Raw genomic sequence first — 24,272 nt, 5'->3', positions numbered from 1 at the left:
GGAATATGCTGCCACAGGAGGTGGTGATGGCCACTAACCTGGATAGCTTTAAAAAGGGCTTGGACAGATTTATGAAGTTGATCTATGGCTCCCAATCTTGATCCTCCTTGATCTGAGATTGCAAATGCCTTAACAGTCCAGGTGCTCGGGAGCAGCAGCAGCAGAAGGCCATTGCTTTCACCTTCTGCATGTGAGGTCCCAAAGCACCTGGTGGGCCACTGCGAGCAGCAGAGTGCTGGACTAGATGGACTCTGGTCTGATCCAGCAGGCTAGTTCTTATGTTCTTCAATGGAGATGTTTACAACAATAAACAGAACCCCTAGTCTTGAGCTTCAATTTAGCCAGCCTTATGGTTAATACAGCCCTGAGGGGACCCGTGGTAGCAGACAAAGGGGGCAGGGAGAAGTCAGCATCTCCCCCTTTTGAGCCAGAGTGGAGTAGTGGTTAAGAGCAGGGGGATTCTAATCTGGAGAACCTGGTTTGATTCCCCACTCCTCCACCTGAGTGGCAGAGGCTTATCCGGTGAACCAGAGGTGTTTCCGCACTCCTACATTCCTGCTGAGTGACCTTGGGCTAGTCACAGTCCTTTGGAACTCTCTCAGTCGCACCTACCTCACAAGGTGTCTGTTGTGGGGAGAGGAAGGGAAAGGAGCTTGAAAGCCACCTTGAGTCTCCTTACAGGAGGGAAAGGTGGGATATTAATCCAAACTCCTCCTCCTCCTCCTCCTCCTCCTCCTCCTCCTCTTCTTCTTCTTCTTCTTCTTCTTCTTCTTCTTCTTCTTCTTCTTCTTCTTCTTCTTCTTCTTCTTCTTCTTCTTCTTCTTCTTCTTCTTCTTCTTCTTCTTCTTCTTCTTCTTCTTCTTCTTCCTTTAGCCTCCCCGCACTATACACATACACTATAAACTTGAACTGGGCAATCCCATATGTAAAAATACAGGTCCACCTGTGTGACATGTAATTTAAACCTTGGGGATTTAAAGACAACCACAACCAACCTAGCTGATGGCCAAACCGACAAAGGGGGAGAAAAAAGCAAAGGCATAGCTGAAACAAGTGGTTTTATTTTGTCTCTTTAGAAAAAAAAATATGTCCAACATATCTAGGGATCTTGAGTTCTGATGCTAAAAAAAACAGAAGACGTTACTCGGCAATTCCAACCGCAGCTGCCCTAAACGGCAGCTACCCAACAGCACGTTCAGTAGGCTTGAAGATGGGCAAGGGAGAAAGCCACAACGGGGGATGGCGAGGCAGACACAAGGCGCGTGGCACACGGTTACCCTATAGCATATGACCAGGAGCCTGCCAGACATCTAGGCTGTGTTGTTACAAGGCAAGTGAAAGACTGTAGAGCTGAATGAAGTTAGTCTAGGGAGGGGTGATTTCCCTGCTATCATTTCTGTATTTACTCCCGGGATTCGCAATTTTTCATACTAGAGGACCCGAGGAGGGTTAATATCCTTCATTTTCACCCTGGGAAGAAGAAAAACAAGAGAACAGGTTAATTCGCAAGTGTCTGGCCTTAAAGTAGAGGTGCAAAAAAGCCAAACTGTATGCAACGTGTATGAGAGAGGAACAAGACAGCACGTCACACACACTGAAGACGGAGGATCAATACATCCAATAAATGTATTTATATATATTAGTATAATTGTCCAGTTACTGAATCCAATGATTGTACATCCAGTTTTTGGAAAAACGAGTAAAATATTTTTTCAACAACAGAGGTTCATTTTTGAGATATATAATCCATATCTTCAATATCTACTGAATGAAAATAGTTCATTTTTTCAATAGCTTTAGGATGATTACATTCCATATAGAAAGTACTTCCCAAACGACTCGCGCGTTTTGAAGTACATTTTCACTGTAGTCTTCCTCAGGAGAAGCAATTCTTTTGGGAATAATAATAATAATAAATGAACTATTTTCGTGCAGTAGATATTGAAGATATGGATTATAAGCCTATATACCGTGTTTCCCCGAATATAAGACAGTGTCTTATATTAATTTTTGTTCCCAAAGATGCGCTATGTCTTATTTTCAGGGGATGTCTTATTTTTCTGTGTTCTGTTCGTCGGGCATGCTTCCTAACAAAAACTTTGCTATGTCTTACTTTTGGGGGATGCCTTATATTTCGCACTTCAGCAAAACCTCTACTATGTCTTATTTTTCGGGGATGTCTTATATTAGGGGAAACAGGGTATAAGCCTAATAAATAAATAAAATAAAAATAAAAAATGAACTTCTGCTGTTGAAAAAATATTTTACGTTCCATTACAGTAGAGGTGACCAGGTTCTCCATATTCATGCTATAAGTTTCCAAATGGGGCGAGGAGAGCAAAACTAGGACTTTGAAGAATCTGTCACCTGACTTATATCAGCGTGCGATCACAGTATAAAAGTGAGTATATGGTTTAAAGCTTTGCCCTGATTTTTAGAACTAGGCAAGCAAATAGCAGCAATGATGTCCGTCGTAAGTACTTCGCAAAAATCAATAATGCAGTACGTTCAGTATCCAAAGAAAAACAAGATGAGTCTTATAATGAAACAATCTTCAATTTGCATTTTTGGCATTGTGGCATACCCACTACTCTTCTCTACCCAATGTCTCACTCTCTGCTGCAATAGAAGAGCTAATTTTAGAAAATATATTCTGGATCCCTCCCCCCTCCCATCAATAGTTTGCAAAAAGTGATAATCTGCAACCACCCAGAGATTATGTTACCATGATCTTGAAATATAACGACTGTTAAGAATCCCAGATTAATTTTGCCTTCCTGAACAGGAATGGTGACAGTTGTATTGAGATGTTTACTAAGTAGAACGACTCGGAGTTTTCAGATATTCAAAGGCTGATTACCCGATTTTCTCTCACTGCGTTGCCCGGCCTCGCCCACTCTGACGTTAAAAGTCGCACCAGAAGTGCTCTCGCTTTCCCCGAGGAAAAGCAAGAAGCACGTACGGGGCAAGAGGAAGTGTGTTGGGGCAAGAAATCTTGCCCCCACTCACCTCCTCTTGTGGTGTGCCACTGACAGGAAGCACGTCGGGACAACATTTCTTGCTCCATTACATTTCCTGTCTCGGCCAGAGTGCCAGAGTGCCACTGGGTAATCAGCCACAGACTTTATCTGGGATTGTCAACATTCTCATGTCATGGACATGGATCAAAGAAAATATTGTTCAGGCTGTTAAAAGCTGGTGTAACTGGAGTGGTTAGGTAGAAGGCTTAGGACTCCTAAGAACCAGGTATGTCCTGTAAGATTTCTAGACCTGGATAGCTTTAAAAGGGGCTTGGATAGATTTATGGAGGAGAAGTCGATCTATGGCTACCAATCTTGATCCTCCTTGATCTCAGATTGCAAAGGCCTTAGCAGACCAGGTGCTCGGGAGCAGCAGCAGCAGAAGGCCATTGCTTTCACATCCTGCATGTGAGCTCCCAAAGGCACCTGGTGGGCCACTGCGAGTAGCAGAGAGCTGGACTAGATGGACTCTGGTCTGATCCAGCTGGCTTGTTCTTATGTTCGTACCAGTAGCAAACCCTTGCCTTTCCTGGCCCAGAGTAAAGTCTGAAATCGACAGGATCTAACTTATGTGTCCTTAAAATTTTGACTGAAACAATAAGGCTATAATGCAATTTAATTGTGCCTGTTCTTTCCCTGAGGCATCTTTCTTCTATCTCCTCACTATGATCAACCGAGTTGATCCATATCTGATAGAGAAATTGGTCAAACGGGAAGAGAATTATAGCTGGGTTGACTGCCCACTTATGTTCGATTGTTTTCTGTTATGAGTTGGTTGTAATTCCATTAAAAGGCAAGAAAGCATATTAAAGCCACAAAAAAGCTACAGACATCATAATATTAATTAATATTCATACACCCATACAGAAATGTAAAGGCCCCCAAAGCACTAGATGTGTCTTTCCCCCCTGTTTTCTAGGCCTAAACTTGCTTTGCTCTGAAATTTTAGGAAAGAATGCAGAAAAGTCTGGGCAGCTGCCGCGTGAATGGAAAAGATGGGGTTTTTTCTGGTCCCACCCACACAGCATCCATTACCCCCTATGGTAGCCATTTCCTCTCTCTGCTGCGGGGTTTTTTCCCCTTTTGTTTAGAAAATCATTATATTGCTATACCATTAAACCAAAATATGCATTGGGTTCTCCGAATTCCCAACTTTTTTTTAAAGTAAGGCTCTAGTTCATTTTTTAAAAAAGGTTGTTATTGTTTTTAAGTAAGGCTATAGCATCGTGATCTGTATGGCTCAGGTTGGCCTGCTCTCATCAGTTCTTGGAAGCTAAACAGGGCCAGCCCTGGTCAGTATTTGGATGGGAGACCTTCAAGGAAGTCCAGTATCACTACACAGAGGCAGGCAATGGCAAACCACCAAACCAACAGTGGCGCAGTGGCTAAGAGCAGGTGCACTCTGATCTGGAGGAACCGGGTTTGATTCCCAGCTCTGCCGCTTGAGTTGTGGAGGCTTATCTGGGGAATTCAGATTAGCCTGTACACTCCCACACACGCCAGCTGGGTGACCTTGGGCTAGTCACAGCTTTTCGGAGCTCTCTCAGCCCCACCTACTTTACAGTGAGGGGGGAAGGGCAAGGAGATTGTGAGCCCCTTTGAGTCTCCTAAAGGAGAGAAAGGGGGGATATAAATCCAAACTCAGATGCAACTCGACAGCACTTTTCGTTAGTACCAACCTCCTCTGTCCTTGCAAAATCTGATTCAGGTCATGCTGCAGTGACCCACATTAATGGGACACGTTTTTCGTGACTCTGGCAGTCAACTGGAACGAATCGAGGAACAAGACTGACGCTAGGTAAACATCAAGCAACCATTTTCTTTTCTGGAATTTACTTCCTGGAATATAGCGGGCTGGCCCGACAAACTAAATAAGAGGGATTTCCGCAATTATTTAAGCAATTTTAATATAATTTCATTTCAAGAAAAATGGTCTCCTTATCCAATCTATCTCCCAGGTTACAACTCCTATATCATATCCCTGCTCAAAAGACTAACGCGAAAGGATGTTTTAAAGCAGGGCTAGGTCTGTTAATTGCTGCCAACATCGGAGCTGATATAAAATTACGACGTCCTCTCGGGAACTTAGCCCAAGCCCTTCTACTGAACTGGGATAATTTAGTATGCTCTTGCTACATACATATCTTCCTCCCTGTTCTGGAAATCAAGAATGTGACTACCTCTGGTCCCAACCTACCAACTTTCTTGCAAACTTAAACAAGAAACCGCAAAGTTCCTAATTCTCATGGGAGACGTCAATGCAAGATTGGGACCGGATGAAAATAGTCTCCAACACCTGGTTGGCATTGATATAGTAGCAATCTAACCCTTTCCTTGCAGTGATACATGCAAAAAAGCATATCTCCACAACAAAATGGGCTATGGACTTACTTTTATAAAGGGCTAAGAATTCACCCAAGCCAATGCATATGTTGGTATTACAGTATATTGATATTGTCTCTCATGTTATGTCTCCCGCAGATCGCTACGATTGGAGGGTGAAAATCTGATGATGCCTGAACTGAAAAGCGTCCAGTTGGCCTCAACCAAAGTCAGGGTCTTTTCTGCTCTGGCCCCCGTCTAGGGACACCTGGGCCTGCAGGATCTGGTACAGTTCTGCAGTGCCTGTAAGACAGAGCTAATCCACCGGGCCTATGGTTTTGGCCACTGGCCTCCCACCTCTTTACTCGGTTGCCTTTAAATTTATACCTTATTTTGTTGGATTCTAGTTTGTTGCTGCCCTCCTGTTTGTGATAGCATAATCACCATAAGATTTAGGTTGGGTTTTAGTAGAAGCAGCAGTGGCGTAGGAGGTTAAGAGCTCGTGTATCTAATCTGGAGGAACCGGGTTTGATTCCCAGCTCTGCCGCCTGAGCTGTGGAGGCTTATCTGGGGAATTCAGATTAGCCTGTGCACTCCCACACACGCCAGCTGGGTGACCTTGGGCTAGTCACAGCTTCTCGGAGCTATCTCAGCCTCACCCACCTCACAGGGTGTTTGTTGTGAGTGGGGAAGGGCAAGGAGATTGTAAGCCCCTTGGAGTCTCCTGCAGGAGAGAAAGGGGGGATATAAATCCAAACTCTTCTTCTTCTTCTAGTATAGTTTCGTATATTTTATTGTATTTATCGATAGTATTTGTGAGCCACCCTGACCCCATGAAGGGAAGGGTAGCATATCAATCAATCAATCAATCAATCAATCAATCAATCAATCAATCAATCAATCAATCAATCAATCAATCAATCAATCAATCAATCAATCAGTAATGCTATTAAACCACAATGTAACAAATGCCAGGGGAAACTTGCTGTCTGGAAGCCCTGTTGCCGCTGTGCTTGTTACTAGCAGTTGCAGCAGCAAGAGGGATACTACACAACGTGGAAAACACCCGCACCACAATCGATTTGAAAGCTGAACGGCCCCGAGCGATCCTGCAAACAGGAAACGAAAGGCGAACATTTTGGCATAACTATCAGCAGAGAAAAAGATCTGAAATCACCTGTATGCAGAAAACAAATGGGAACCAGCTGAGCACAGAGAAAGTAAGGAAAGAACAATAGATGGCGAGAACAGCCCCAGACCAGCCAAGGATTCTGGGATCAGTTGGGCTGTGACTGTGCTTTACCTCGACACTGGTTTCTGTCGCTTCCACTGGGGCGTCGCCTTCTGCAGCAGCAGCAAATGGGTCCCCGGGATATTCAAAATCCTCCTGCGGAAGGAACATAGACAGGCATTGGAGCCATGGATGCGTGTATGTAGAAATTAAAATGACGAAACTGAGGCAATTGTACATTATGAGAAGACAGTAGTCATTGGAAAAGACTATAACGCTAGGAAAAGTTGAAGGCTGCGCCCCCCCCCCCCCCCGCTCCCCTTCCTTGCTTTGCTCCCTGGTTCTTTTGCTCCCTATTTTATAATCTGTTTTTGCATATTTATTACTATTTTTAGGGAGGAGTTTGGTTGCTCCCTTCTTTTTGGGGTGGTTTTTAAAGGAATTGGATTGCTGGACGCCATTTTTATTGTTATTGTTTTGACCGCTGTTTACATGGTTTTAATGGTTTTAACGAATTTTAGTATATATGGTCACTATTACGACCCTTGTTATATATTGTACACAGATTATGTTGTGCACCGCCCAGAGCCCCTTGGGGATTGGGCGGTCTATAAATTTAAATAAATAAATAAATAAATAAATAAATAAATAAATAAATAAATAAAAGAAGACGACCCAACATGAGATGGATCAACTCTCTCAAGGAAATCTGATGGGATTTGGCAAGTGCCAGTCACACAATCCAGTAATGAAGGAGTTCATTGTTGCATGCTAATTAGTTAGTGAGGTCAGAAGTCAGTGACCAGGTAATTGATACATATTGGTTGGGTGGGCTACATGCAGGTCTGCACGTCGGCTTTAGATATATCTTCTTTGTGTTGCACTCTGCACGTGGTCAGTTCACTCTGTCCATAGCTTAGTAGCCATGTAATAGTCCAAGCAGCAAGCTGGCTGTTGGTTCTAGCTAGTAATAAAGATGTTTATTGTTTTTCTTCCAAGTTTCCCTTCCCTGTAGCAAGTAAACTTTATTTCAGTAAAGCAACTGGTCTCTGCCTCATTATTGCATTAACTTTGCTAATTAAGTATTTGTCCACTCGACAAAATCACAGGCTTCAGTCTGCAAGACCTACGCAAGACTGCTACTGCTAAGATGTTTGGGGGTTGTTACTTCATAGGGTCACCCATAAGTTTGAAGCAGCTGGACTGCACATAGCGCACACATATGGTGGAACACAGACTTTTCAAGCCATGATGTTAAGAGAGATACACGACCTGCAAAATCTGGTTTCTGCCCTTCTCTTCCAAAAGTTTTGCAATGTTCACCCTTGAGGGACAGTTTTGGTAAGCCTGAAACCTTGTGTCAGTTTTAGGTGGTCTTCATGTGAGGCATGATTTTGTTCTTGGGTTTGGATTCTGCTTGGACCAACATGGCGATATAACTTTTCAACTAGTTATTCTAGCCAACAGCAGCTCAACAGCTACAGGTGACCATGAACTCCATGCTATGAAGAATTCCACTGCCTGAATTCAGAAGCTTAGGTAGTTGTTAAAGGTAAAAAAGCAGGCGTTGTTTTTTCCCTGGTCAGTCAGTAGCCGTAAAGCAGGGGTCTTCAAACTATGGCCCTCCAGATGTTCATGAACTACAATTCCCATCAACCCCTGCCAGCATGGCCAAGTGGTAGGGCTCATGGGAATTGTAGTCTATGAACATCTGGAGGGCCATAGTTTGAAGACCCCTGCTGTAAAGGAACCAACCAGACATACACCAGGGACGGAATCCTTGAGCTACCTGCCCCGAGAACACATCTTGTGACAAACCGCACAGCTGGTTGGTTGGTTGGTTTGTTGGTTGGTTGGTTGGTTGGTTGGTTGGTTGGTTGGTTGGTTGGTTGGTTGGTTGGTTGGTTGGTTGGTTGGTTGGTTGGTTGGTTGGTTGGTTGGTTGGTTGGTTGGTGGTTGACACAGGTTGGTTGGTGGTTGACACTTTCCTTACCTAGACATGTGCTAATGGTTGGTATAGCAACTGTTTGACCATTAAAATGAAAGGAGTCTTGGATTTTAAAATGGGCCATAATTCTACGGTTATGATGTATTCCATACTCCGTCCCTCTAAAAAATTACAATACGGTTCTGTGTTGTCCAGAGGAAGTGAAAGTAGTGTGCTTCCACCATAGAAAAAAAAGTCCCAATATTAAAATAGCTGATGCAGATAAAACCATCTGTAACTCTGGAATCCCTTGGGCTTTCACAGCAGTTTTAACTGCAATCTGCTCAGTGGCCCTTGAGGATTCTCCCCCACTGATTTTTTTTTAAAAAAATTCAGACCCCAATTTTTCCAAAATAGCCACAAGTAAAAATGCTTGAAATCCACAAGCACGTATCAAAGAACACGAAAGGCACTGCAGACAATTTCAGCCAGAAAAATCAGCAATAGCAGAACACATGATAAACCAACCTGGACATAGAATATGATTTGAAAACATAGAAATTCTGGACCACTCTGACAACCACTATGTGCTGAAAAAGTAGACTTATATGCGGGTATATAAGGTATGCCAGTACAATGAGAGGTGGTCTTGGCCATCTCCTTCTGTTTGCTTCTTGTGTGCCTCGGGAACGTAATCCTCACCATGACTTCAACTCCCATGACTCACCGTTCTATTTTTAAACCAAAGCAGGAAACGTGCCCCTTGAGAGTTTTTCTTTCTAAACCGGACCAGCAAAAGCCGACACAATCGCAGGATGAAGATGTGTCAGCTGGGATCAAAATGTGTCATGGGCATTTCTGCCCTCCCCAACCCATTGGGTCTACCTTAAAATATAAACCTCGGACAAGGCAGGGTCTTGCTTACATTTGTGTGGAATTTTCCAGCCACGTTTACGTTTTAAAATGCTGCCAGCATTGCACAGGGTTCACAATGCCTGCGGTGACTCCGACTGCTGCATTGTGTGCTGCGTTGATTTATTCTGCAGTCAGTTGCCCTGCCCTGGACTCCAAAGCCGAGATGTGAAGAAACTGACCTGCACTGTCTTCTTTAAAGGGAGTGATTTAAGAAGGCTGCTACAAATCAACAGCAAATAACATTGGCCCTTGCTAGACAGGCAATACGAATGTGTTAAGTGAACCCGCGTTGCCTGTCTCGCCGTTCGCGTGGTTGGAACAGGGACAATCCGGGATTGTTGGAGCCCGATGACAGGATGTAGGATGCTTCGCACAGGAAATGCGTGGTTTCCCTGTGAGACACGCATCCCCACTCGAGAATACCTCCACAAACATACCAGCACGAAATGACGGCCACCTAAAGAATCCACTTTAAGAACATAAGAACTAGCCTGCTGGATCAGACCAGAGTCCATCTAGTCCAGCTCTCTGCTACTCGCAGTGGCCCACCAGGTGCCTTTGGGAGCTCACATGCAGGATATGAAAGCAATGGCCTTCTGCTGCTGCTGCTCCTGAGCACCTGGTCTGCTAAGGCATTTGCAATCTGAGATCAAGGAGGATCAAGATTGGTAGCCATAGATCGACTTCTCCTCCATAAATCTGTCCAAGCCCTTTTTAAAGCTATCCAGGTTAGTGGCCATCACCACCTCCTGTGGCAGCATATTCCAAACACCAATCACACGTTGCGTGAAGAAGTGTTTCCTTTTATTAGTCCTAATTCTTCCCCCCAGCATTTTCAATGAATGCCCCCTGGTTCTAGTATTGTGAGATGCCTATGGAGTCCACCATAATAGTGGATAGAATGGGGGTGGGGTTGGGGGAATAAAATGCTTCCTGTTTGCTGTAGTTCGCACATTGATCAATATCGACTATTGGGATAGGTCAAGGTCAGTGGTGCCTTAAGAGGCTGCACTTTCTGATACGTGAAACTGCTTTCCGCTGAGTCAGATGTCTGTCAGGGTCAGTGTTGCTCACTCTGACTGGCAGCAGCTCCTCGGGATCTCGAGTGGAGATTTTTTAGCATCACCTGTTGCTTGGTCCTTTTGAACTGGAGCGACAGGGATAGGACCTGGGGCCTCTGGCATGCCAAGCAGATACTCTACCATTGAGCCACAACCCTATTAATTAAGATCCTAGAGGATAGCTCAGGATAGCCCAATCTTATCAGATTCTGGAAGCAGGTCAGCCCTGGCTAGTATTTGAATGGGAAACCTCCAAGGAATATCAGGGTTGGTATGCATAAACATAAGCATTTATTGTCATTGTGCACGCACAACGAAATTTACAGCAGCATTCCTCGATGCACACCATTTCAGACTCATACCACAACCTCACTTTCCCCTTCCTCCACCCATCCCTACACAGCCCCAAACACATCAACACGAAGCCGCAGAGTTTAGCATCGCCACAGCTCTAGAGTAGAAGCTGACTCTAAGCCTCTTTGTCCTAGTTTTGATAGACCTGTATCCAGAAGCGTACCAGGGGTGAATGGCGCCCGGAGACAAATTGTCTCCAGGATGCCCCCAGGCTCTGCCGCCCCCAGGTTCTGCCCCCACCACCCTAGCTCCACCGCCTGATGCCCCAGGCTCCACCCCCACTGTCCTAGACCCCGCCCATGTCACCATGGACATGGGCAAGGTCTAGGGTGCCCACCTTCCCCCCCCAACAGACTCCCCCTGCTGGCTGGGGGAGGGGTGGGACTTCCTGCTCCCCAAGCCCCACCCCTGGCCTCAGTGCTTATAAAAGAAAGTATACGAGGGTGGGACTGCAGTCTCTTCTGGCCTGCCTGGAGGGGAGGTCAGAAGAGACACTACGAGCTGACACCGGGGCTGGGGAGCCCAGCAACGGCAGGGGGGGAAGGAGAGGGGAGTCCAGAGAGAGTGGGGTTAGCAGAGAGTGCTTGGAGGCAGCAGGAAGGCCTGCTGCCTCGTCATTTTTGCGTGCCTTGGATGGGGTCGAGGCACGCAAAAACAATGAGACAGCAGGACTTCCTGGTCACGTGGGGGATGCAAATGATTTCCTTTTGCGCCTGCCATGCGTGACCTTCAGAAGGAGAAATGGCGCCTGGGGACAAGGGGTACCCCTTGTCCCTAGGCAAATACGCCACTGCCTGTATCGTCTGCCGGATGGTAACAGAGGCAGGCAATGGCAAATGACCTGTGAACATCTCAAAACTCTTCCTCTTCTTCTGCCCAGAGATTTAACTACTACAGGCTGAAGATAGGAAGCTGAAACATAACAAATGATAAATATAGTACAGGTATCTCCTCAAAGGCATCTCTTTCAAAGGCAAAATAAAAACAGCAATTTGCTGGGAACAAACACTAGGGATTCAGAGCTGTACCTAGTAAACATGCAGCTTTTTTTCTCAGTGGAATTTGTTCAGCAGAACAGTGAAAGCTCAGCAAGTATCTCCTTAATTGCCTGCCTTTGTAGTCAATGGACCTCTCTGACTGGGAAGGTCATCCATTTATCATTTTCACTGACGCTGTCTGAAGAACAATGAGATTTCACAAGGTGAAGACTGGGCTTTCAAGCAAACCTGTCCCCCCTCCCTCCCGGAAAAATAAAGAAATGCTCTTGTTATGCATTGACCTCATATTTCACCAGGGTGCTCCACAAATGCACAGGACTTAGAGCAGTGGTTCTCAACCTTCCTAATGCCGCGAGCCTTTAATACAGTTCCTCATGTTGTGGTGACCCCCAACCCTAATATTTATCCATTTTATCCCTAACAGTCTCAAAACTTTCAGGGTCTCATCAGGAGACTGCCCTGATGATACCCCCCAGGTTTGGTGCAGTTTGGTTCAGGGGGGTTAAAGTTATGGTCCCTCAAAACTGTAGCCCCCGTGTCCTATTAGCTCCCCTTGGAAACAATGGGGGATGGGGCACTCCCTTTGGGCATAACTTTGGAATCCTTGAACCAAACCTCACCAAACTTGGGAGGTAGCATAAGCACAGTCTCCTGATGATACGCTGAAAATTTGGTGCTGATATGTCTAAAAATGCACCCCCTGCAGGCATCAATGTTGTGGTGCAAAAAAGTTTTTGGTCTTGGTGGAGTGGCCGCCCATGGGGGGGGGGGGCATCCAACTCAGGTTTTGTCCAGGGCTACAGTTTGCCTCGTTACACCCCTGTCAGGGAGGACTGTTAAACTTTTTTTCCCCCTCAGTCATTCCTTCCAAATAACCTGGGCTAAAAGGCTGGAAGCAAACCTTGCTGAGAGCAAAAAGAAAATAGTTCTGGGTTGAAGAGTTGGAGGGATGTCACATATTATTTGATATATTGATATTCCACTCTCTTTGCAATGGTTTCCAGATGAAACTACTTAATACAACACACAAACACACACACCCCGCTGCCTTCAGCAGAGGCGTACCTGGGGTAAATGGCACCCCAAGACAAATTGTCTCCAGGACGCCCCCAGGCTCTGCCCCGCCCCGACTCTGCCCCCCACTGCCCTCAACCCCACCCATGTCACCATGGACATGGGCAAGGTCTAGGGTGCCCACCTCCCCCCCCCAGACTCCCCCTGCCAGCTGGGCTCCCAGCCAGCAGCCCTCCGGGCAGGCCAGAAGAGACTGCAGTCCCGGCCTCGGAGACCCTCTTTTATAAGCACTGAGGCGGGGGGGGCATGGGGAGCAGGAAGGGGTGGGATGGGGTTGAGGCACACGAAAATGACGAGACAGCAGGACTTCCTGGTCACATGGGGAGCTGATTTTGCGCCCCCACGTGACCAGAAGAGTGGCGCCCAGGAACCCCTTGTCCCTGGGCAGATACGCCACTGGCCTTCAGCCTTCCTCAACAGCTTCTCCCCAGTAAACGTCCATGCCTCTGTGTTAGTGTTACCTGGCACACTTTCGGGAACAAGTGTAATGTGTGATTTGGTCCTTTAAGCATATGGCAATGCCGGAAAAAAGCACTCACCCTTTGAACAACCCCAGTGCTGGCTGCAACCGTCTCTGCGCCTTCTACAGTCTGTTTTGCCACCGTGTTGGCACCGGTCACCATAGATTCGCCCACCAAATTGGCCTGTTCTTTGGTCTTTTCAGCCACTAGGAGTTTAATAGAAATAACACAATCAAGGTGAAACCTCCTCTTCCTTCCTTCCTTCCTTCCTTCCTTCCTTCCTTCCTTCCTTCCTTCCTTCCTTCCTTCCTTCCTTCCTTCCTTCCTTCCTTCCTTCCTTCCTTCCTTCCTTCCTTCCTTCCTTCCTTCCTTCCTTCCTTCCTTCCTTCCTTCCTTCCTTCCTTCGAACTGAAGGCTGACAATGTTTAGGCTACAGCTAATACATTTTTTAAAAGCATTTCTTAAGGTGCTTCCGCACAGAGATGATTCCTCATTGTAAACTCAAGGTGTCCCTATTGGGTGATTCACTGTTTTTCATTGACATTCCCTCATGCCCACCATTTTACACTCTCTGTAGTACCAGAGGGATTTTTGCTGGCTTGCTGTTATAGAGACATGCCGACTACTTAAAGAAAACCAACAGAAAAGGATCGTGGAGGGCAAATTGTCTTGAATATGGGTACAGAGATCTTGGAAATCTGTCCTTTCCTGTTCTTGAGTGGGCAAACCTGCCTTCCATCTTTCTGGGCAACATTGGCGCAAACTTCTGGAAACCACAGAATGTGATAGGCGGAGCTTGAAAGCCAGGGAAGAAAAAAAAATCCCATGAGGAAAGAGCCATAATATGAAACTAGACTAGTATAAAGATAGATTCCGCATAGCATAAGTAGAATGTCTTTGGGACATTATAAAAGATCTGTTTTGGCATAGGAGAACACAGCATGAGAGAACACAAGTGTTGTCAGCCAAAATTGACCCCCCCCCCTCTTGTCAGTTTCACAGTGGCGTCTGCCATTTTGTGTGCTGAAGGAGATTCTCCGTGTAGATTCCCTACTGAGCAGAGGTGTAGTGGGGGAAAATGGCGCCCAGGACAAAATGGTGCCCCCGCTCTCCCTGCGCCCCACTTACCTAAACTGGCAGCAGTTTGGGCAGCCTGGCGGGGCCTGGTGGGGCGGGGTCGAGGGGTGCCCAGCTGCAGTTTCCACCAGGCCTGGCAGGGTGGGGCCAGGCTGAGGGGCACCTCCGTTGGCTGAAGGAACAGCCTGGTGGGGCCGGGGCCACCTGAGGGGGGAAGGGGGAGTGGTGTGGGGGTGATTTTCCACCCCCATGTGATCGAATAAGGAGCCTGCCCATGGCATTTGCCCCACTGGACCCGTGGAAGCTACGCCACTGAGGTTTTCTCAGCTTGCAGCTGGTGTAGCAGTGGCGTAGGAGCAGCAGTGGCGTAGGAGGTTAAGAGCTCGTGTATCTAATCTGGAGGAACCGGGTTTGATTCCCAGCTCTGCCGCCTGAGCTGTGGAGGCTTCTCTGGGGAATTCAGATTAGCCTGTACACTCCCACACACGCCAGCTGGGTGACCTTGGGCTAGTCACAGCTTCTCGGAGCTCTCTCAGCCCCACCCACCTCACAGGGTGTTTGTTGTGAGGGGGGAAAGGCAAGGAGATTGTCAGCCCCTTTGAGTCTCCTGCAGGAGAGAAAGGGGGGATATAAATTCAAAAAACTCTCTCTTATCTATTTGCCATTTTGCTGTCAAAAGTAGATGAATAAAGTTTGTTTAGCCTAGTGATCCCACGCACATGCCGCTTTCTTTCCTTTATTTGCAGCTTCTCTAGCCTTGTCGCTGCAGCTTTGCAGACAGACCGCTCAAAACAAAAAAAGAAGGAAAAATGATACAGGCCTGGGATGCTGAGCTTGACAAACTTTATTCATCGGCTTTTGACAGCGAAATCGCAAAAGGGACGAGCTGCAAGCAGAGGAAACCTCTGTGGGGGAATATCCACGGAGAATCCCCCTGCACGACACGAAATGGTGGGCACAAGTGGTGGATACGAAAGTGAGAGTTTTGGGCAGGCGAAATCAAGCGTTTCCTCCCTGCTGCCATTTGCTCAGCAGGCAGGAATTATCCTCAATCGGGGTGGGGTGGGGGGTTGCTTGTTTAATGATTTTTGAAAGACTCAGATTGAGAGAAATAAAATGGGCTGAACTCAATTTGGGGGAGAGACCTGTGTGAAGTTATTCCACAACATGCTATTTATAACCTCCTAAAGACGTAATATTTACGCTATGCCGAATCCACCAAAGCGAAAGCAATAAACAGCTACTTTCCGCTTGTGCGGGTCTCCCTGGTTAAATTGTTTGGGGGAAATTTTTAAAATGGCACTTAAACTAGTCTTTACTGAGCAGGTAAAGTACCACTTCCAGCGTAACTTAGCGCATTTACACAGCGATGCACTATTGATCAATCTGTATCTGTAGATTTAGGAGAGCATTTCAGGTTGGTTGCTCAAGGTATAGATTTTGTATGGGGTGGGTTCGGTGCCCCCAGTAGTCATTGGGGGGGGGGAGCAAAAGGGAAGCCACTCACACCACTATTCTGGTCACGTGGGGGAGCAAAATGCCCCCATGTGACCAGGAAGATGGCAAGGGGGGGCGGAGCCAGGCGCCCTCAACCCTGCCCATGTCAATGATGACATGGTCAGGGTCAAGGGAGCTCGAAGCCTGCAAGGCAGCAGGATTTCCTGTAGCTGTAGCTTTGTGGGGTGGGGCTTGTGGAGGCATGGCCACACCCCCAGGGGTGGGGGGGTGGGGCCCCATCTTCTGAGCTCAGTGCTTATAAAAGCAGCTCTCCGAGGCTGGGATGGCAGTCTCTTCTGGCTTCCTCAGAGGGGAGGGCAGAAGGGACTGCGGCTGGGAGCCCAGCTGTTGGGGGCGGGGTGGAAGGGCTGGGGGCAGAGCCCCATCTACAGGTGGGGATTGGCAGGGGTGGAGCCCCGCCCTGCCCCCAGGGGAGCGCCCGGAGACAATTTGTCTTTGGGCGCCATTTACCCTGGTACGCCTCTGCTTTCAAGCAAGCCAGACATGTAATTGGGGGGTTGGGGTTGGGGTTGAACTTATGTCCTTGGTTGCTCTTACCTGAAGTAACACTATGTACGACCCCCTCTTTGGTTTTGTCAGCTGTGGAAGAAAAACACTCTGTTAACATTGTTTTCATAGCTCTTTTACAGATATTTGCTTGAGCATGAAAGTGAAGGAGACAGTTAAAATGGAGGAGAGTTAACTAAACAAAAGAAGTTTCCTGAATCCCAGATGCTGTTGCTTTTCAGACAAATTGTTTGAGGGCTCCTTAAAATTTACAAAAAAAACCAAATCAAAATTGCCCTGTAGGTTATATCTATGAGTTCTATGTCTCCTCTCCTAACTCACCTGCAAATGAAAACAACAAGGAAGGGAAAATGTGCATCTGTCCAAGAACAAATATAGGCAGGGAAATAATATTTATCCTGTCTTTGTACAAAGAGCCAAAGCCAATTAGCGAGAAAAAGAATTACACCTTTGTATGAGAAAAAGCATAGCTCTTAAAATACTGGATTGTGTGTTACTTCCACACAGATGACCCCATTGTGCATGCATTACACTCCCAAATGGGTAGTCAACTTGCGACATGGTTTTATGGTGTCTTGGAGAGGATGGTAAATAATATCCCATTAAGTGTCTGTCAAAGCTACAGCTCATACACACACACCTTTACCTTCTAAGTGCATCTACCCCATTGGTTTATGGTTGACCACCTGGCGGTTGGCGACCCAGCCAAGGAGTCCCTCCTGCCTCTTCTCTATGGGTGGAGCTTTGCAGCTGTCCTTCCCCTCAGTCTGACATGTGGAACGCTGGAAAGGTTTGTGATTCTTTTTTGATGCTTGTCACACAATCTACTAAATAATCTACATTTTTACAAATGACTTGAGACAGATTCCAAGTAGGAATTCAGCCTGTCTGTGATTCCGAGTAGGAATTCAGCCTGAATGTGATTTCCATGACCTACAGATAGCAAACAGTTGACTGGGCATTGGAATGGAGCCTGATAGCTTTTCTCCAGTCAAAGGGCAGAAGCCAATGCAAAAGTTATGCGTTCAGTTTAGGACTAAAACAAACAAGATGTACGATGGATGAATCAATGGTTGGAGGTGGTGGGCTAGTGGTTAAGGGAGAACAATCTGAAAGTGAATCCAGGAAAGATGGAGGTGACTGGTAAAGAAGGTTGATTGTGTAGGGGTGCCACCAACACAAATTGAAGACATGGTGGGTCCACGTCTTTGGGTTGGTGGGAAGTAACTAGAAGTTATGTTGCATTCCATGGTGCACTTAGAAAAGCAAGTTGCGGAAGTGGTTAGGAGTTCATCTAATGCACTGCCTTTCCCCAGATGAGGTTGTAAACCAGCTATGGTTGGTCACCAGGTAATGGAGTTTCAGTGGTCTCCTTTTTTTAGGAGTTCCACTTATCCACAGTCCGTACACACCTGTTTTAAGACAACATGGCTGCACTGTGTAACAGCTTGCTGGATATGGTAAGTAAAGCCTGTACTCTGTCTCTTCCAAAGAAACTGCAAAACCAAATTATGTCAATGCACATTTAGAAAAAGTAACTAATCAATGTCTCTGATTGGCAGCCAGCAGAGATATGTGTTGCAGGAGTTGCTGATTTATCTTAATGGATACTAGTTTATGAGTTTTAACTATGTTTTTTAATTGTTCCTGTTTATATATAGAAAGCCACCTTGGCATTTTGGATAGGCAGGGTATGAATATTTTAAACAGATAGATAGATAGATAGATAGATAGATAGATAGATAGATAGATAGAGAGAGAGAGAGAGAGAGAGAGAGAGATAGAGAGATGGATGGATGGATGGATGGATGGATGGATGGATGGATGGATGGATGGATGGATGGATGGATGGATGGATGGATGGATGGATGGATGGATGGATGGATGGATGGATGGATGGATGGATGGATGGATGGATGGATGGATGGATGGATGGATGGATGGATGGATGGATGGATGGATGGATGGATGGATGGATGGAAGCATACATCTAATTTCTGTCCATAAAATATAAATCACAGATTTATGAACTGGGTTTAACCCTCCCTATGTTTTTATTTTACTGGAACTGTCTTTCGTCCTGTAGAATGCTAATAACAAATTAGGAAGCCTGGTTTCCAATAATGAAACCAAGCGGTGATGGGAGGGTTAAACCCTGCTCATCCATGCTGACATAGCCCCAAGGCAAACTGAGGCTGTCTGAGCTTGCAACTTCAGATGGAAACCGCTGAGTGGTATTCTGTTTTGAGCTCTGAAGCATTCAAATACCCAAGATCCCTCAGAACGGCTTTTCCCCTTTCTTTACTGGCAAGTGGCCTGTGAGCAAAACAAACAAAATGGTCCTATTTTGTTTCCTGGTCAGTTGGCAGCCCCACTGACAACAGAAATGTGCCCATGATCTCAGCTGCAGTGTGTGTTGTGCACATGCAGGGCTGCCAGCGTGTGTTGTGTACATGCAGGGCTGTGTACATGCAGGGCTGCCTCAGAGAGAAATGAGTCACTGGCAACGCCCTGACCTTATTACAGGCTTGCTAGAGGAAAGAACACTCACTGGACTGACAAACCAAGCCCTTTTCTGTCTGAAAACTGTATTGTACTCCTAAATAAAATATCAGAGCATTGAATTCCTTTTGAAGGCTATAAAGGTCACCTGAAGGACAACACACACTCACTACACTCCGTCCTTCACCAGAATTTAAATCCCAGTTGAGAAAAATGGATAGCTGTGTAGCTTTCCAAAAGACCCAAGCCCAGAGATTCTTTTTCCCTGCGGTTGTAAGAACACACTTCTCTATCATGGAGTTTGCAGACAATGCAGACTCATTGCGGAGGGGTCACGAGGGCGATAGTGGCTTGGTATGGGAAAACAGCCGTTTGCCGTGTCGTAAATCTCATACAGTCAAAATATAGCCATCATTCAACCGGGAGCATTTTGTCAAGTTTTGGTCACCACACCCAAAAGAAGATGTAGACATACTGGACGAAGTTCAGAGGAGGGTAAGGAAGACAAGAATCAGGGAAATGAGTCCTGCGAGGAAAGGGTGGAGAAGAAACTGGTCACGTTCAGGCTGGACAAGAAAGGAATGTTGAGGGTCTATGTACACATTTTAACTCAGGTCCTCCCTGGGTTCACAGGAGTCACCTTAGGGTTGCTAATTTCTGGGGGAGGCCAGAAGATCTCCCAGAAAGGGGTCTGCAACCTGCGGCTCTCCAGATGTTCAAGAACTACAATTCCCACCAGCCCCTGCCAGCATGGCCAACGTCTGGAGAGCCGCAGGTTGCAGACCCCTGCGAATTACAACTCATCTCCAGACTGCTGAGATCAGTTTCCCTGGAACAAATGGCCGCTTCAGAAGACCGATTGTGTGGCTTTTCACTCCAGAGATCTCCTTCTGCTCCTCTATTCTGGCCTACCTAGGCACTGTCCCCAAACAGGAATTTCCTGCATCCATGTGCATTTGGTAATCCTGGTCATCCTGTTCCAAAACAACTTGGGCCCAATTTGGATTGGAATCCTGGCACATGAGGAAAAGGGATAACAGCCTTCCCTCCCGTGCTGTTTTTCTAAGCTGAAACATCTCCAGGGACTGCTGTTTACACCACTGGAGGCTCCATGTGTAGCACCCCAAGTTCATTTGGGGTATTGGGAAAATGGCATGAGGTGAAGGCTAAAGAACCTTCTTCCATTTCAAGACCCACCTTGGCCTTACCATGTCTCCAGGGGAGGATGAGAGGGTGTGGCATCATGTCTATTGCTGCTTGTAGTGGTTTTTAGAGTAAGGTGACCAGATGGTCACCTTTGCTGAGTACCTGGGGATGGGGGGGTGGTGGCTGACTTGCGGGAGGCTGCTGGCACTGCCTATGCATCCCAGAGAGAGCAGTCACGGCCAGCCTCCCAAAAATCGGGACAATTTGAAGAACCCGCGGGACGCGGGACAAATTGTTTAAAGGCGGGACTGTCCCGCCAAAAGCGGGACGTCTGGTCAGCCTAATTTAAAGCAATACTATGTAGAAATGGGCAGGCTAATTGTCCTCAAGGGAGTTTGCACCTGGGTTCATATCTCACAGGAGGACTGTGACGCGCTGCACAGTATCAGTGAATCTAGAAAATGCAGTCAATGTACTTAAAACAGTAGATAAAATACATTGATGGGAACAGGGATTAAAAATTTAAAATTCCCAGACTTATAAAGTGCCTATGCAGTCTTGCTAAAAAGTGCCTATGGGGACTTACTAGAAACCCGAACTTCCGGCCAGGTCATCTAAAGATTGGAACTAATTTAATCTTCCCATCCCTTTGCCATTTGGCTGCCAGATGTCTCTTTTTGTATTTACAAATAAATGAACAAAAACAGGCCGTTTCCCGTGTGATTTTCTGGTCCTTGCCCATCAGTATGTAGGCCAGTATATCTTTGTGATTTAGGCCTGTTAGGCCTGTCAGGACTGGGCTGAGGATTTCCTTTCGGGGCTTTTCACAAGTAGGGTAGACAATGCAGGTCTATCTAAGGCCAGGTTGCTTGTATTTCAGAGTGGGGAATAAGCTGCCTATGAACAGGGGAAGCACCTGACTGGATAGGCTAACCTGAATTCTCATTGGTGTAGCAACTGGATGACTCAGAGAGGGAGGAGGATCTCCCTCTGAGAGCAGGGAGCCTGAGAGCTGCTAGTGGGAAGACGAAGGGAGTGGGTCGCCTAGCAACAAGCCAAAGGCAGAGGGTGCAAAGTGGGAATTAGTGGAAGAGCCAGGTTTGGAAGCTTTAAGTTTCGACAAAGATCCTCGAAGTGTATCCTCTCTGATCTATTATCAATAAATCTGTTTTGTATCCACCGAGTCTGTTTATCAGGACACGGCATTTCCATGTACTGTGGCCCTGATCCAAATCAACTCTCAGAGTTGAGTTCCCAGCAGGAAACCTTTAAGTGCACGTCTGGCTGACAGTTCTCACAGCAGACCTGGCCCAAGGGCACCAGATCATGTGGTTAGGCCCTCAAGGGAAGACGTGATTGTGCTCTTCTGTTAGGTACCCATGGAAAAGGGTGTCAGATGGAAAAGAGCAAAGACTTCTATACTTCTGTTCCAAAGGACTTAAGTTACAGGAACTCTGGCCCAATATTAGAAGAAACTTTCCAATGGTAAGAGCAGGACAGCAAGAGCAGTAAAACAATGGTCCATTCCACACTGCACAAAAAAGAGGCAACTGTTTCTTTTCACTCCGCACACCCAAAATAAGAGGTCCAGCAAACATCTTTAAAAGAGGCAGCTTCGGGGCACTTTATAGACAGCAAAGGCACCAGAGGGGGGAAGATGCTATTTCCCGTTGGACCATTTTGCTTTCTGGTCAGTTATACCCTCAGCTTGCACAGTCAGAAAACGCCCCATCATTCTGCAGAGGGCAGGTCAACTCAATGCTTTTCAATGAGCAGTGGACCTGTTTTCCAAGTGGCTAAGATTCTCTTGTGCATATCTGAGTAGTTATGAAGATAGCCCCTTCAAGAAAAAAAAAGAAGAAAGGCAAACTACATATTGCTGGAATTGGCAGGACCAGCTGAGTACAACTACGCACTTTTTTGGGTTGAAAAGGCACCCAGGAGCGGAGCCTGCAGAGCAAACATCCTGGGGAAATCTTCAGCAAATGACGGCAGGGAGAATCCCTCCAGCTGCACCCAAAAAGTGATCTCTCTCTCTCTCTCTCTCTCTCTCTCTCTCTCTCTCTGGGGTGTGTGTGTGTGTGTATGAGCCTGCAGAGCAAACATCCTGGGGAAATCTTCAGCAAATGACGGCAGGGAGAATCCCTCCAGCTGCACCCAAAAAGTGATCTCTCTCTCTCTCTGGTGTGTGTGTGTGTGTGTGTGTGTGTGTGTGTGTGTGTGTGTGTATGAGGAGGGCAAAATCTCTATAACAGATATAGGGATATCTCTAAAATAGATGTGAGGAGGGCTAAAAAGAGAGCAGTGGTAACTTCATATATACCATCGCTTTCCAATTGTAACTGAAAATGACTAGCTGCTATAAGTATTCTCTAGAAATCGAAAATTCTGAATTGGAAAACTCTGCATAATCAAATAGCCGCAGAAACAATAAACAGAAGGAGAGGGGTCTATTGTTGCTTATACCAGCCTTGTCTGGCCCCCCCCCCCCCCCGCATTCACTAAGGGCCCCACCCAATGACTCAGACTTCATAACTGTCTCCTGCACGGCATAAAACCAGATCTGCCAGCATCTGGTCTTGCTAGCAAAAGGCAGCTGTTGCAAGACAAGAAAACAAACAAGGACTCATCCAGGCTAATCTCTGTCTATAGCTTGGGTGTATAAGGTTAGCAGTTCAACCCATTCTTATCCCACCAGTAATTTTTTAAAAATCACTCTTTCCCTTCTTTTATAAAGCTTTTCTCACTGGAAACAAAATTGGAGGCAGGAAAAAAAAATACACATTTTATTTGTGTGTTGTTCCCGTTTACTTCTCTGTCAAGGTTTGTTTCTTCTAAATCACACGTTTACTCTGGATCAGAGGTGGGATCCAACCAGTTCTCACCACTTCTCTAGAAGTGGTTACTAATTTTTTTCTGAGTGCCGAGAAGGGGTTACTAAAGCAACCTCCCTGCCCAATAGGGACTGGAGGTGCGTGTGCGCGGTGCCGCCACTGTTTGAATCCCACCACCATCGGAACCTGTTATTAAAATGTTTGGATCCCACCACTGCTCTGGATTGTACATCATTCATTCGCTCCAGGATTTCAGACGACGTTATTCCCGTCTCATCGCATTTCACTGTTTTCCATGCTGTCCTTCCTCCTTTTTCAAACCTGACTGGTGGGGACTGTTTTGAGCCTAAAATGCAGTTGCCGTGCAGTTTGCAGTTGCCGTGCGGTGGAGTTTGAAGCATTGCTGAGGTTTTTCAAGGTACTGGCCTCTTACAATGCTGCTCTTTCTCTCTTGGTTGAATTGAATTACAGATTCTCTGTCCTGATTTTGTAATCAGTGCTACAGTGGGAAGAGGGCGAATGAACCTCCTTTTGTTAACTGCGGCACAATTAATGCTTGACTCAAGAATGCCTGGGGTCATCACAACTGAACTCACTTTAGGAAGTAGTTAATTAAATTGTAAAATGAATGGCGGGAGAAGTGTGACCTTTCCCAATCAGAAGGTCTGGCAGGATGTTTTGGAGAACATCTCCAAAGTACAACTGAGAAGGTTCCTGGCCCTTCTCCGGAGTGCCGCTGGCCATGTCCTGGGTCTTGTTCCTGGGTAGAGCTGCTAACCTGCTACGGGAGATCTCCTGGAATAACATTTGATCACCGGATAGGGTTGGCAGCGCCGGGTTGGAAAATAACTGGCGAATTTAGGGGTTGGATTTGGGGCCGGGAAAAGCCTCAGGGAGGTCTAACGCCATAGAGTCCACCTTCCACAACAGCCGTTTGCTCTCAGGGAGCAGCAGTGGCGTTGGAGGTTAAGAGCTCGTGTATCTAATCTGGAGGAACCGGGTTTGATTCCCAGCTCTGCCGCCTGAGCTGTGGAGGCTTATCTGGGGAATTCAGATTAGCCTGTGCACTCCCACACACGCCAGCTGGGTGACCTTGGGCTAGTCACAGCTTCTCGGAGCTCTCTCAGCCCCACCTACCTCACAGGGTGTTTGTTGTGAGGGGGGAAGGGCAAGGAGATTGTAAGCCCCTTTGAGTCTCCTGCAGGAGAGAAAGGGGGGGGATATAAATCCAAACTCCTCCTCCTCCTCCATCCATCCATCCATCCATCCATCCATCCATCCATCCATCCATCCATCCATCCATCCATCCATCCATCCATCCACTG

General features: G+C 46.6%; 3 protein-coding genes across 3 annotated transcripts in view; 2 read left to right on the top strand and 1 right to left on the bottom strand.

Moving 5' to 3' along the window:
* Positions 1 to 1,291, top strand: part of LOC125435354 (cytochrome P450 2D15-like) — a 19,806-nt gene extending 18,515 nt beyond the window's left edge. The window contains exon 9 of the mRNA XM_048501543.1: positions 1,104 to 1,291. Within this exon, the coding sequence (XP_048357500.1) occupies positions 1,104 to 1,291 (188 nt within the window). The remainder of the gene's footprint in view (positions 1 to 1,103) is intronic.
* Positions 1,042 to 16,565, bottom strand: LOC125435353 (gamma-synuclein-like). The gene is made up of 4 exons (XM_048501542.1): positions 16,496 to 16,565; positions 13,442 to 13,569; positions 6,646 to 6,729; positions 1,042 to 1,470 (listed from the first exon to the last, which is right to left on the bottom strand). The coding sequence occupies exons 1-4, from the start codon at positions 16,563 to 16,565 to the stop codon at positions 1,450 to 1,452; spliced, it is 303 nt and encodes a 100-aa protein (XP_048357499.1). The 3' UTR covers positions 1,042 to 1,449.
* A 1,327-nt stretch (positions 16,566 to 17,892) lies between these two features.
* Positions 17,893 to 24,272, top strand: part of LOC125435352 (olfactory receptor 1013-like) — a 19,883-nt gene continuing 13,503 nt past the window's right edge. The window contains exon 1 of the mRNA XM_048501541.1: positions 17,893 to 17,925. Coding sequence (XP_048357498.1) covers positions 17,893 to 17,925 — 33 coding nt within the window. The remainder of the gene's footprint in view (positions 17,926 to 24,272) is intronic.

The sequence above is a fragment of the Sphaerodactylus townsendi genome, linkage group LG06 (assembly GCF_021028975.2).
Source record: "Sphaerodactylus townsendi isolate TG3544 linkage group LG06, MPM_Stown_v2.3, whole genome shotgun sequence".
Taxonomy (NCBI): domain Eukaryota; kingdom Metazoa; phylum Chordata; class Lepidosauria; order Squamata; family Sphaerodactylidae; genus Sphaerodactylus; species Sphaerodactylus townsendi.
Note: the sequence above shows the minus strand (reverse complement) of the source record. Positions and strands in the feature narration are given on the sequence as shown.